The 15,293-nt window shown below is 39.2% G+C and overlaps 1 protein-coding gene across 1 annotated transcript in view; it reads left to right on the top strand.

Moving 5' to 3' along the window:
• Nucleotides 1–12,297, top strand: part of shisal1b (shisa like 1b) — a 44,236-nt gene extending 31,939 nt beyond the window's left edge. The window contains exon 5 of the mRNA XM_065957020.1: nucleotides 8,030–12,297. Coding sequence (XP_065813092.1) covers nucleotide 8,030 — 1 coding nt within the window. The 3' untranslated portion in view covers nucleotides 8,031–12,297. The remainder of the gene's footprint in view (nucleotides 1–8,029) is intronic.
• Nucleotides 12,298–15,293: the final 2,996 nt, after the last annotated feature.

Below are 15,293 nucleotides of genomic sequence, written 5' to 3'. Positions count from 1 at the left end.
ATCACAGGTTATCCATGATTTGTTCAGATCATCCCCCATGGTTCGTGCCGGATCTGATCTGCGGATCGATGAAAAAATACATCATCATTATGTAAAATGAATGAACTGCTGCTAAACCTCCCGTGCAGAGTCTCAGTAAAGGAAGCAGCGTTTAAGTGATGCATCTAGGATGACAATTTCTTGTTTTAGAATGTATTTTTACCAACGTTTTTTGGCAGACTTTCACACAGCAAACGGATCATAAAGTGTTTTGATTTCATTGTGCATGGTTACTTTTTTCAGAAGCTCCTTCTACCTTTTCTCGGTTTCATCTCAAGATGTTTACATTAATCATTAGTTATTAGATAGTGGTTGGGTGAGACAACAACAGAAACTTAACAAGAGCAACATCACAGCCTCCAGTAGACTTAATCCAAAAAATACATTACAGAGGGCTTTGTTGGGTCCTTAAACTGAAGATATAGTTTGTTTGGTCTGACATGTTTTAGTGGATAACAGCAGATTTTTTATTTACAGAACTATTTTTTTTGTTTTGATTAACTTCGTTGGGGGGTAGCAAGCAGTGTTAATGAAATGCTTTTTGATATAACAGTCAGCTGTACTTAGACAATAAGAAGCTATGTCTAAATCAAAAGAGAGTTCAGGTCTACCTGTTTGTATTTTTATTGTTGGAAATACTGCAATGAGTATATAGAAGAAGATTGAGGATGCTATACATAATTAAGATGATGATTTTGATTTGTAATGCTATTAAAATTCCCTTTTGAGTAATAGCTAGCTGAGGAGTAGAAAAGTGATATAATAAATATTTTTCTTTCTTTTTTTTGTGGCTTATCCAAAAAAAAAAAAAAAGAAATCCAATCCGGGATTTGTGACTTGTGCACTGCTATAGTTAATTAATCTTTTGATTATTTTCAAGATTATCCAGTCAATTGTCTAGTCTCATAATACATTGCGATTATGCTGTTTTCAAATTGCTTATTCTGGGGGCCAAAGACTTATCATTATCTTACAGACTACAAAATAAAGCTAAAACTGGGACCAGAAAATGTGTTTGAAGATTGTTGACATTTGCATTTGAAAATGACTCACATGATTATTAAAATATGTCATTTTCTTAGCCAGCTTACTAAGTGTCTCATCATTGCAGCTCTTAGATTGACAGCCATACTGTAGGATGTGTTTCCTAACCCTGTGCTGACTGTTTCAAAACATGATTTGTTCTGATCTGATGAGCATTAGTACAGAAGAGACTCTTGTTTTTATTAGCAAAAAGCGATGAGTGTAACTGATGCTTAAAGTAATTCATTTGGTACCTTTAGATATTTGCTTTTAGTTCTTTTTTTCCTCAACAGTTTCTCTCTGAGTCTTGTTTTTTGCTTTGTGCTCTTGGTTTTGTCAGGCAGAGAGCAACATGTCAGGAATACAGTGTGAATCACAGCACAAACATTCGAGCATTTCTAGCATATTATTCCCAAAATATCATGAGGGAAGCTCAAACATCGGTCTCCTTGTAACTTGGAATCCTTATTAAGATTGCAGTGTGCACAACACATACACAAGATTACAGCCTCCTGAAAACCATGCTGCCGTTATTACTTTAAAGAGCACACTCACTTCAATACATGCTTCGCCTCTGATTTAGGAATACAGACTTGATCATTTTAAAAAATTCTGCCCTCTCGCCCTCTAATGGATTTCTTTAAAGCATCTGATCTGTATTGGTCTTTCATCTCAAAATAGCTACACTCAGTCTCACCATCTAAGTCTTTTTAAAAGAGAAATTTTCTTGGTTTTTAAGACAGACCAGCTCATTTGGGAGGTTATCATTATTAATGAATAGAAAAGAACAGAATAATGTGAAAAGCTTCACTGGCCGCCAGGGGCCCCTAACTCATATTTAACCTGAATGATTCGAATGAGTCACAAAAGAAACCTCTCATGGAGTTTCTGTGGCAAAACACCATCTGCTGTCCTTTCTGTTTATCTTTTTACGGCCTTTGAGAGCAGTCACAGGAGTCTCAGGGTGTACTGGGCTGCGTGTGACTGTTGTTAAAACATACAGGATGATTTACGATGCCATGAGTGAACTTTAACACTAAGCATCCGCAGGGCTTTCCTTCTTTTGGCAGACTTTGTTCATACTTTTACAATACAGCAACAGACTCACAGAGCGGAGTGTGAACGAACCTAGATTCTGCACGGTCAATTTTTCATTCAGTTCTCCATCTCAGACACGGTGCGCCCTATCCGTCTGACTGGGGCTCAGAGTCTCTTCATAGAGCTAGATATCTCTCTCGGGTCATGATAATTTAATGTAGGCAGAGGTTTGACAAATGGCTTGCAGGAGCTGTGTGGACTGTGCGAGCTGTAGATGCGAGAAGCGGGGATGCTGCAGAGGGATCCTGAGGCTGCTCTGCTGCTCGAAACAAGGTTAACTAACACCGGACACATCCATGGAGCCTTCTCATTAGACATGAAGTCAGCTCAGAATGAAAGGACTCATCAATCCTAGACATGTGAGGTTGACCTGTAGCAGCAGCTCTCCAGCTTTAAGCTTTAAGATAGCTATAAAAAGCTGCAAATGCTTCGAGACAAATTGAACCGAGAAAGAGTGCTAAGTACCTGGTTATTCATGTTGATGATGGAAACTGCTTCAGGATGAATGTCGGTGTAGGATTATCTTGTGCAAGACCTCTTTCTATAAAAAGTACAAGCTAATAAACAGGACAAAATTAACATAACGCTAAGAATAGTCTTTGGTAATCACTCACTTTGTTTTAAAACATAGTGACAGATGCTGGGAGCTAAATACAGTTTCTGGGGCAAGTTTGGAGCTTATTTGCAGTTTCACACTGAGAAGCATTTCTCACAACACAGATAACACTTTTTGTTTAATGTGTTAAATAACCTCGATGGAGGAAACGGTACATATAGCACAGATGAGGTTGCCCACACAGTGCGTCATTGGATGGCCCGTGGTTTATTTGCGGGGGTACAGATCTTTATCCCCAGAGAGGACGCAGGGTAACTGGCTCAGGAAACTGGGTCCATTTAGTTGAACATCTGTTGGCCAAATGTAAACAAACAAAGATGGGGTCAAGTCCCACAACTGACGAAGCAGCATCTAAAAACAACCCAGTCACACAGCCACTCAGGAATCCAGCACGAATGGTTACCAACGCAGCAGAGCAATCCTGGCGTCAAAGTAACAAAACATTCCTCCACATGCACAGAGATGTTTCTTTAGAGAAAGTACAGCTTGACGTTCAGCGTGTGGGAATACTGTCTACCATACTGCAATGTTAGCAGGCTTATACTGCTGCAGATCTGCTGGGGCTTCAGTGTGGGCGTCAAAGGAAACCGTTATTACTTTCTCTCAGTGGATAACCTTTATTCAACTCTCACATTCATATATTCAGTGCAGTTTGAACCAATAAAAGGAACTTAACTGGTGCCATTCTTCACCAACTGACATGTTACCCAGGTGCGGGGAAAAGAGCAGGTTTGCTCAGCCAAATAAGATGGTTTAAGTTAAATATGCATGGGAGAAGAATGCATGGTTTCTTTATGAGCAGTTGAGTTTCAGAGTAATGACAGAACGTCCAACAAAATACAGCCATATTGGTCATCTATCAAGCAGCTTATTATGATACCAATATAGGTTTATTTGTAATTATTGTAGGAGGTTGGGTTAGATTGATGGTTCAGACCCAAATTTGGATGCAGTTGCACAATTTTGAAAATCTCTTTCTCAAGAAGTAGTTTTTTGCCTTAATCTAACCTAACTGCCACAGTGTCACAACAACAACAATGTATTTGTTGTTGGTACTCTTGAGTGGACAAATCATTCATTTTGGAAGTCATTGTCTTTTCTGTTGTTGGTAAAGTGGCACTTCATGCCATCAACAACGCAGTCAGTTGCAAGGCTGGTCTTTTCCTGTAATAGCACATGGCATGGGCACAGAGTACACCTAATCCCTCTAGCCAGTGCTGATGGTTTGATTAATGTTCAAAAATCAGGCATAACGTTAGAAAATAAAGACAGTAAATCTCTTAAACATTGACTTCTAATCAGGGGTATTTGTTCTTCTGCAGTTTAGCAACTGAGGAGTAGCTCTGCTGATTTGAAAATTAGTCAAATGATTTGGAGGACTCCATGAACTACATATTTGCTTTGCGGAGAAAAAAGAAAACGGAAAAATATATGATGACAAATTACTGTTCCGCTGCCAGTTCTAAAAGGGCAAATGCTGTAGTGCTGAGATGAGGGAGGGAGGGGTCCATCTTTTAAGCAGATTTTTTAATAGAATGCGGTGACGGGGCAACTGCTTAGGGCACAACTTAACCATGCCGAGACAGCTTAGATAACTTGAACACCACAACATTTTTGAGAGATAATTACAAGTAGTTTGCAAGACACTTCGAGGTTTTATGAATAAATGGTTAAAAAAATGTTTGTGAGCTTTGCTATTCTGGTTGGCAGATTATAGTTTACTATAGAGCAAGGTCTTCCAGTTTTTGACCCGTTTCCAGTCTTTATGCTAAGAAAAGCTGTATAGATGGACAAACATTTTACCTTCACGACCCAAAAAATGGACTCACATGCTGCTGTTAGACTACGGTAAACTCTGCTGTTCCTGGAAAATCTTGTTCTCTCACTTTGTCTTCAGCAGCATTAAATCCCTGATAGGTGGTCCTCTCATGGTCATAAGGACTATCTTGAACCTGACACTCTCATACTCATGGAAAATAAGAAATATCTGATCTGTTGCTGTCCGGCTTTTCTATGAATTTGTTGTAAGTGTGGGCTAATCAGGACGTACAGTGCAAAAACAGCTGTGAAATCAAGATTAGAAAAACACAAGCTACTGCTTTGCTCATGCGCTCTGTCTGATTTAAAAATATGACCTGCCCTGTGTCAGCTGGGACAGGCTGAAGCCTCTATGCGATCCTCAAGGATGCATACATTTAATGCATGATCGGGTCAATGACTCATCTTTGGTTAATGTGTGCTGTGCATCAGCCAGAAGTGGCGTACATAAAGTGGCAGAAATGTTGGCCGACATCAAATGGCGCCACTGCAAATCAACAAGATCACGTCAAAGAGTCCCTTGATGATTCATTTATGACTTGGCATCACGTTACAGCAGCATCTTGTGCCAGTAACCTCTTTCTCAATCAAGGTCAGATGCTTATTTTATCTGCTTAGCTAAACCCCGGATAGAGCCGTCCATGTGAGGTGGCATCTGTCACCACATTCAGCGTATACCTGACTCACCAGTGATCGTAACACTTCCTCTAACAGTCAGACATCCGTGACTCAGCGCTATCAACCAGTCTAGTTAAATAGGTTGCAATAACTCACTCAGTTTGTCTTTAACATCACTTTGGTCATAGGTAACCCTAACACATGCACCAACACCTGAAATGACACTGAGGAGGCTGACACGACATTTCACAACTCTTTTTTTCCTCCTGTCAGAATGTGATCAAAGCCTCACTCTGGCTCCTGCATATTCACATCCATCTTTGAACTCACTGGTTGGCTCTTTGTGGTAATAATAGAATTGTACGTTTTGAAAAAATTATTCCTGGCCTGCCTGTCCACAGAGCGGTATGCCAAGGCCTTGTCCAATTAAAGCAACACGCTCCATCCATGTGGTGCGAGTTAATTAACATCATACATGCAACAAAGGCAGCCAGGCTCAGAGTTCTGCTGCAGGCTAAAGATAAAGAGCGGGAGAGCAGGTTCAGCTCTCTGCAGGTAAAACAGAGCTTGGCAGCGCCACAAGCATATTGAAAAACTGAAATCTTATTTTAGAGATGCATTTCTGATTTGTCATGAGATCTTTTGTCAATTATGAACTTAATTTTATGCCTTAAGAGGGAATAAGAATTAAGGATTTACCCCCCTGTATTGATTAGCACATGTATCAGTGACATATCACTTTACTGGTAGCATATGTTCGCCTCAATAAGAGATCAATATGATCAGGGAAAATGTGGAAACTTTTATTGTCTTAGCAACAATGTAGTTTTATCATTCTGGGCAGCAGAAACGGGCGCAATGGATGTGATTCATAGAGACGAGGCAGGCTTCAAGTCTTTACAAGAATTACGGACGTGTAAAATATTCCTGTAAATCTGATCGCTTATTGAAAGGCAAAGCTGCTCTCTTTTACAAGTCTTTGTGTTTTCAGGCCATGGGTGGATTTTTAAGCCAACATGATCTTCTATAAAGATCAATGAGGACTGTTAAGCACAAAGCAAACACATTGTGATCGTCGACAATCGCAGCTATGCCATGTCTGTTGTGTTCAACGCAATCCAGAAGTTTTTTCCAAACAATTTTCCCCAAACACCTCAGAGGAATTCAATGCTGCAGACAAAAGTGCAGCATTACAGCCTCTCTTTTGTTCCATTTCTTATTTGTTTTCACTCAGTTTGTAAGAGGTTTTACAAATATCCAAACATATAATTGTGTTCATCAACTACATTTTGTGGCCCTGACAAGTTGATGGATATTGTAGGTTGACGTGTAGATCATTTTGATGTTATAAGGGGAACTAATACCACAAGAAAGTCATTTAAAGTTGGAGAATTTATTATGGTTCAAAGTTGTCCTTTCATGCCGAGTAAACGGACTGTTAACTTTGTTTGGTTATGTTTTCAAAGTCAAAGAGTTTTTACAGGGTCCTCTTTGTTTTGAGAAACCCAGCTCTATACCACTCTAGTCTGGCCATGTCAGGTCAGGGTCTTCTATTTACTTCCAACAGTTTCTGGTCTTTGTGTGTAACAACCAAATAGAGCAGAGCCTACTGAGCTCTAAAGACTTTGTATGTCATTATCAAAGATTGAGAGAATACTTTAGCTGTTTAATTACAGTTACGTTTTAAAATTGATTAAAAAATAATTAATTGGATAGAAGAGAGTAATGGTGTCTGTATTTGGCCTAAATGGCTTAAATGTTGATGCTCAAGGGGGAAAAAAGGACCACAGGTCTAAGATTTTTTGATTCCAGTAGGAATTCTAATTCAGAGACAGCTGGTGTTGTATTTGTCCTGTTTTAAAGTCATGTCTTGTTCACTTTGCTGATGTAATGAAACTTTGAACCCAATCGAAAACAGAACCAGAGCTGAAAGCATGCAATGCACAAGACAATATTTTATGAGGCTTTACACCTGTTATTGTGAGACATATACTGGGGTCAAATGACAATGGCTAAACCTGATGTTTTACAAAGTGAAGATGATCCAAATGAAAAAAATGACAAATATAAATTGAGGTATTTAAGTTGTTGTCTAAAGGACATCAAATACATATACTTAAGTCTGATGAAAGAGAAACAATATGGGAAATCTGCAGTTTTTGCACTTTTCGTAGGTTTAAAACTTACATTTGCTTAGGGCAGACCTCTTTTATGCATGATGTAATATGAAATTATTCCAAACAGCTTTTTAAAGCTTTATTGACTTTTTTGGTGAATATCAATGGGTACAAATAACATCATACTGATCCGATTGGTATACAATAAGTGGGTTTAAAAAAGGCCAGTAACTGGGGCACGGGTGGCGCAGTTGTTAGTGCGTGCACCCCATGTATGGAGGCTGTAGTCCTCCAAGCAGGCAGCCCAGGTTCAAATCCCACCTGTGGCTTCTTTCCCACGTCATTACCCAATCTCTCTCTCCCTGATTTCCGACTCTATCCACTGTCCCATCTCTCCATAAAAGGCACAAAAAGTCCAAAAATAAATCTTTAAAAAAATAAAAAAATAAATAAAAAGACCCAAGGGGCCATGAGTGGGGACTTTTTTTTAACCCGATTTTGCATGGGTGGAGGTCCACAGTCAGGATCTATTAAAATCCTCTTATCTCAACCATCTTTGTGACAACTGGAAATCTCCATCCTTCCAGAAATAACTAAGGGATGTTGTTTAAGTATTAGAAAATAAAAGTACACACTGTTAGCAAAAAGGATTTTCAAGAACAAACACTAATGCAAAGTTTCTGTGTTTCTCTCTGTGCAGAAAGATGCTGCTGGTGGACAAACTGAAGAGTAGCAACACCTTTCCTTACGTGGTACGGTGCAGATGCCTGACAGAAGCCCCTCTCTGGAACACAGACACTTACTTAGTGGTGGGCTAGCCATATTGTAGTAGTTAGAAGAGACTACTGACCCTTTCTTAAGAGCACAAAAACACCTATGGACTGAAAGAAGCAGGCCGACGCGGAAACACAGAGGACCTAGTGCTTCTGCTACCACAGCTGAGGAGCAGCAGACACATTCAGTAGCTCACAGGTGTTCAGTGATCCCTTGAAATGGCTGCCAAGGCCTGCAGTATCCCAAACGAATCCAGGCTGAACTGGATAAACTGTACTGGCAAGCGAGGAGCCCTGCCTGTTTTTGAAAAACAAATCTCATCTTTCTAGATAGAAAATGTTTATTACGCTGCTGTGTCAGTTTGTGTTCAGTAGCAGTTAGACACAGTTGTGGGTTATCTATTTGGTGAATTATTTATGTGAAGTAGTCAGAGAAATATGTGAGTGGTTAACATTCGGAACATGTAACAGCTTAGATTGATGCTGAGCATCTCACGTAGAGTAGAGTTTTTGTTACTGAAACTAGACACAAAATGTCTCTGCAGCCATGCTGAAAAACACTATCTTGTATGAAATGTTTGTGAGCTCCTTTCTGCAAAGTAAGCGATTTCTCTATATTGTAACGTGTCTGACAAGGACACAACGCCATACAGTTCAACTGCTGTAGATCGTTTTACATTAGGTAATTGAGATTTTTCTCTTTGGTTTTTGACGGTGAGGAACTCGGGATCCTGACACTCAATAAGTTATTCACCCAAAACATTTATGAGGATCAGGGATGCTTTCTCAACAGCAGCGAGCTTTATGCTAAGTTGACCTTAACCCTAATTGGCTCTGAGCCTACGATTCCATTTAAATCCATCACTTATAAAGTTTAGTGTGAGACAGCCGGGGTAACCTCATCCGATGACGTTGTTTGCCCTTCCTCATTACCGGAGATGCCTGAAAAACAGCTCCATTAGCAATATGATGCAAATGAATATCCATTTGGTTCTTTAATAAGGAGCACTCTACATCCCACACTGCGATGAGATAATTGTAAGTGATTAGCCATAATAGAAAATGTAAAAAATAAAAAAAATAAATTCAAGCCCCCTCCACTGTCAGCAATAATGTACAGTAGCTTAAATAGAAAGGATGATGTGGTAGAGTCAGAGGGGTCAGCCAAATGAGCACGGGGTATTCATTGAGATGTACCGCAGAGAGGTCAGATCCATTTACATTTACTGTAATAAGAAGGTGGAGTCAATGGAACAAACAAAAGGTGTTTCTGAATTATGAATTGATACAGTAAGAAGTGTTTCTGAGTCAGCTTTGTAAGGAAAAAAAAACATTATTTTCATCATGAATCCATGTGCCGTAACATTATTTCTCAATTATTCAATGGGTCCATAAAATGTCAGAAAGTTGGTCAAACTGTCTAAACAACCCATGGTAAGAGATACAAAATCCTTGTTTGCTTTTTTTTTAACCAAATTTTTAAAACTTGTAGTTTTCAGTTTACTGTCGTGTACAGAAGCTTAGATTCTGCCACACTTAGACCCTGTGAGGCCTTGAAAATTGCTTTAAGGATGAGTCAAGTATCAGTCAGTTATTTTCTTAATCAATGAATTGTTTTGGTTTATGAAAGGTCAGAAAATAGAAAATAATAGATTTCTTTGCATTTATGCCAAAACAATTTTGAAAGTCTGAAAGATTTTAATTACATTTTTATATTTGAGAAGCAAACTCATTGGGAACTGCATGCCTGTTTGAGAAAATTACCTTAAGCATAAATCAATTTTCAGTGTAATTTTCTCTCAGGGACTTAAAAGATAAATTGACCTATTGTTGTAGCTTTATGATTTTACCATTTAAAGAAAGAGCAATTAAGGTGAAAATCCTAATTACTGCTGAGATAGCATTTCTTAAAACCAAGCAGTTTTAGGTGCCCGCCTGGATATAAGCGAGAGTGCCTGTAGACCACAAGGACAGACGGCAGGTACATAAAGAGAGGAGCGTCTGGTCTGTCCTAATCTTTGCATCTTCAACTGGTTAACACACTTTCCTTTAATAGAGTACGGTCTAGAACTGCTCTTTTTTGCAAAATGTCTTATGATAAGATCTGAAATAGAATGGAGCTATACCTCTAAATATAAAGTGACTGATTTCAGATAGCAGCAAGCAAAGCCATGAGACTTCCCATGTTTATCCTCCCAGTTTCATAAGGTTACAGTGAACCCTCTGAAATCTGGTCAAAAGTGTTGCAGGCGTCATCCTCAGTTATCAGTAATAATGTTCGTATTTGCAGAGTTGTTAGAGCAAGTTATAACCCATTTCAGTGGCTAAAGTTTAATTGCGTGTGCGCCCCGGCAGGCTCAAGCTTTCAGAGGAAGAGGAAAAGGATGTATCCAAGTGAAATAATTGGCCCAGAGATCAGCAGTAATTCTGAATTACACTGTCTGGCTTTCCTCTCTAACTGTCTCTTTACTCCCAAAGTGTCAACAAAAAGGCAGCAAGCATGGAGAAGTTTTAAAAGGTGAATGGTGAATGAACTTGGGCTTGCATAGGGATTTTCCAGTCTTCAATCACAGCTGCTTCTATACTACAGGTCACGGCTGCTCCCTAAAGTGCCCGATCCCATTTGTAATTAACTAAACCCAATTATATAGATTCACACGCCAATGGCTTAGCAGCAGGAGCATTTTGGAACACTTCTACACGTGGCTGCAGGAGAAGGGGATTGAACGCCCAACCTTCCTGTTAAAATACGATTGAATCTACCACTAAGCCACAGCTGCCCAAGGGTTAGGGTTAAAAAACAATGGCTGCCGTATGAAAATGTTGAATCTTGTTCCGTAGCACGGTTATTTGAGTCGCAAAATAAAACGAGTACAGCTCCCATGAAGGTAACAGTGATGCTAAATGTCGATAGTAGACATTCACATTTCAATTGTCGGACAGTCACTCATCGCATTGCCCAACTCTAACCAGAGCATTAGTAAGGTTCTTCTTGCAGCCAATCTTCAAATTAATGAGGCGTTTGATTCGTCCACTGTAGCAGCATCAACTCAGACAGTGTGTGGAATGATGTATTTGACAGACATGGCAGTTGCAATGTATTTTGTGTTTAAATTGTTTGTTTTTGGAAACGTTAAGGTCTGATTTTACGAAGCTGAATGTTTTTTTGTTTACATGACAGGTATCAAATTTAGTAGGAAAAGGTATCAAAGTACTCTTTTAGTGTTGTTTTTACTTTAAGGGTTCTGGTACATTTTCTGATACAGTTATTTTTTTACAACAATGCCCAGCCTTAAGCAGCGGAGAGTTTAATGGATCCAAATACTAAAGAAGTGGTAAAAACTTGATATAGAGAATGTGGCTTACAGGGCTAGACTACCCTGTGTATTCTGGCCTGAAATAAGTCAGAGAAGGTCTGTATTATCACCAGTAACAATATTGTGACACCCAGGGAAATAAAAACCTAATTTAGCCTCTGACAAGCCGTAGCAGGATCAAAAATGGATTCCCTCAAGTTACAAACGAGGGATCTTTCCCCCCTCATTTCTTAAAACATGTTTCAACATCAATGGTTTTGTGCTGTTTTCTGTTTTTGTTGGAAAACAAACAGTCTGACTCTGGACTGATGTGATGTGGTACTGTGAATCGTATCAGCTCAACCTTCTTCCTTAATAAAAAAAACAAACAAAAAACAAAAAAAAACAGGAAGAAGGGAGCACACATCTGTTTCAGTCTCTCCAGGTTGTCATGGTAACAGTTGCCTTACAGTTGAATACCCACCTGTACACAGAAGCTTTGTAGTGGTTGATACCTCACTTTTTATGTGTGGTGGTGGTGGTGGTGGTGATCATGTGCACCACATTCTGTCTATGTATTTACTACTAGATAGAATGTCCAGTACCGTTTTCAGTTGGATTGTTATTGCACTTGTTGACTTTGTATCGTCACGACAGGGAGAAATAAAGTTTTATCTTTTCCAGTGTGTTTAAATCCCTTTGTGTGTCAAATGCTCTTTGGAAGAAAAACATTTTATTTCATCAAGTATTTAAAACCTACAGAGGCCTGATACAGACAAAGGTTAACAGAGGAGTCCTAAATATTTCAATATATAATCCTGTTAGTTATATTTAAAAACAAATGTAAAAATGTAATTTATTTCAAATTAATATAATAAATTGAAAACATATTCATTGAATTTTCTATGTCTTTTTATTTGCCAATTTTTATTCTTCAGCTGCTTTGTTCTCTACTTTTGGGAGTCAATGGAACACATGTTATTGTCAGCACCTGTCTAATGCTTATACGTAAGCGAGATAGGTGTGTGCATTGGAATCCATAATACTGTATGTCCTGTGTCTGAGTACTGCAGTCAGGGTCTCCTTTGCAATTATTTTGCAGTAAAATTAAAATATTGAAAGGTACAGGCTTACCACTCAAAATGCTAACTGATGGCTATAAAGGGGACAAAAGTAGCCTTGAGACTTCTGCAGGGCTGAATTACAGAAAAATACTATTGTAGCTAGCTAGCTTGCTAATTATCATTAGCTCCATTAGAAACACAGGGTAAAGCCTGTACATGCACATAATGACTACATACATAATATTATGCTAAAATCCTGAGGCTAAAGCTACAAGTCCAAGGTCATTTATTGCAGTGTAACGCTAATAAGGCATATTAGTAACATTATGCGGAAACATTTGAGTGGGGGTTGACATTCCGTTATCACATCAGGTGATCAGCGTGTGTGGAGGCTTATTGATGATGACACTAGAGGTGTGACTTCTAAACATTGAACATTTAGAAAAACACTAAACGTTATCGGCAACCGTTTAAACATTAATAAGTACTTTTTTTAACGTGGTAACGTGCACATGTCAGTGAACAAAGCACTATGCAACAGTTTTTTTTAAACAGGAGCCGTGAGATACTCGCGGGCGTCAGCACTCTGTTGCCCGCGCTCCGTTGCACTCTCTCTCTCCCCCACCTTCTCTCTCATTCTTTTGTGCACGCAACAATTTTATGAATAAATTAAAAATGTATTAAATAAAAACGGGTCAGAAATATACTTGGGCGTCCCGCCCAGGTATCCTCTATGTGTGGGAACCATTGCGTTTATTTAACAAGCCGTCCGCCGCCGCGCACACTGCCATTTAACCGCCTCAAGTGTTTTGTGAAATAGATGTTTGCTTTTTATTCATTTGCACAGGTTAAGCGGGTGCAGAAGAGAGCAGAATTACATCGACAGCAAGGAACGGCATAAAAAGAGTCAAGTGAAGCCATAAGAATCTTCTAAATTTAACGTGAGACGTCGCACCTCAATTGGTGTTTTTCCAGTCTAGAAAAATGACGTCAATGCAGAAGTGCCTATTCCTGCAGGTTGTCGAAAGTCTGCTTGAGGTTGGCTCCAGGAGTCCCAGAAGTCGCATACACACCAAAGCAAAAAAAGCTGTAAAATGAACATGTTTACAGCCTGGTACAAAAAAACGAAATAGGTCAGATTAGTTAATGTCATCGTGGGCACACAATGCAAGGACTGATTTTTTTCAGTTTCAGTTTCATGAACGATACGTGTTATCAGTTAGGCGTGTAACTGACATGATTGACAGGTGGGCGCGATGTAACAGTTTGTCATAAGGCTTAAAACCCTCAGCTCCAGCTCTCCATGCATTTTGTTAAGTCAACTGAAAGTTAGGCTCAGACAGCATTTCCAGGATGGCGGCTGCCGTCGATTAGCCTCTGGATCCCCTGGGCAATATAAATGGGTGACGTCACTCAGGCTTTGTCCGTCCATATTTACAATCTATGGTTCCCACTGGCTATCAGCGGTAGTTGCAAATCTATAATTGGACAGTTAATCTTTGACCAGGGATTTTATACTGTCAAATGAATGGAAAATGATTAAAATAAATATCTCAAACACTTTCTGATTCATACAACTATGAGTTTGAGGTACAGGGGATAATAATTATGATTAAAGGCTGAAGGGGAAAAAAATCTGTTTTCAGTTGTGTTGTTCACCTGATTGATAAACTTTAACTTCCTCTTTATCAGTCGGAGAGGCTCAATAAGCCTCTGAATGTATTGTGCTACACCATCAGATGATTCTGACCTCAAAGCAGTGACCCTCTCAAGCTGACAGAGCCACATCCAAAGCTCGCCAATATGGAAACATCATTAAAGCAAAGAAAAGCGAAAAACCAGGGTGAGAGACTGACAGTGACGTGCCCTGTCAGACCTCAACACCTCGCTTTAATCAGACACCTGCCACTGCCTGCCTGCGTCAAAGACCCTAGGCAACCAAGAAGTTTGTTACCAAGTTGTCGAGGACCCCTTTTGCTTTCCTAATAAAGCTCTGACTCCTACTTTTTATCCAACCCTCATCCACCTCTACCCATCATACTGCACATGTTCTTCTTCCTCCCTCGGCTATCTCTTCTCCATTCTCTACATCTTTGACCTCTTTCTTTCTTTTCCAGTACGCCTGAAACCAACTCTTCCCATCTCTGCATATTAATCCAATTGACGCCATCCATCAGCATTTAAAAACCATTGTCTGGATTTCCACATCCTGCTGTTATTGAGGAGCCAGAGATACATCCTGCCAACATTTATCTATTAAAACTCCATTAAGCCTCCTCTCTCTGATGCCCTGTCTACTCAGGCCGGATCTTCTGTGGCACAGACTCCACATTAAGATCTGTCTGCATCAGATACTGTTACTTTTTTATGACGTCTATTGAAAGTAGCCAGTGAGAGTGTTCAAGTATTCCTGCCGCGGTAGACCACACAGAAGCAGAGGAACAAAACATAAGTGTTTGATAAACATTTTGAGCAATGGTTTTGTGGTATTTAAGTTATGTTATAGCCAAACAAGGAGAAAATAAAATAAAAGCCTCTAGCCCAATTTTATGTTTGTTGCTTTGTATTTCCAAAAAAACATTAAGTCTGTATGTGTGACAAACAAACCTTTCTTGAATTATTGATAAATAAAACATATAATTAATATTTTTATAAAAGAAATGCAAAAGAAAGCTGTCAAGTATCTTTTTCAAATTAGTTTTTTTTTGGTTTAACGAGAGAAAAACCGTAAGAGATAAAGACTTATTAGTTGGTTATACAAATGTTATGTTTCTGAAGCATCCAGTAAACTGCTGCAACTTTCCTGAGCTTTCCAAGGAGAAACAGGGCAA

The sequence above is a fragment of the Labrus bergylta genome, chromosome 7, assembly GCF_963930695.1.
Source record: "Labrus bergylta chromosome 7, fLabBer1.1, whole genome shotgun sequence".
In the NCBI taxonomy this organism is placed as follows: Eukaryota; Metazoa; Chordata; class Actinopteri; order Labriformes; family Labridae; genus Labrus; species Labrus bergylta.
This window is presented reverse-complemented; position numbering and strand designations above follow the sequence as displayed.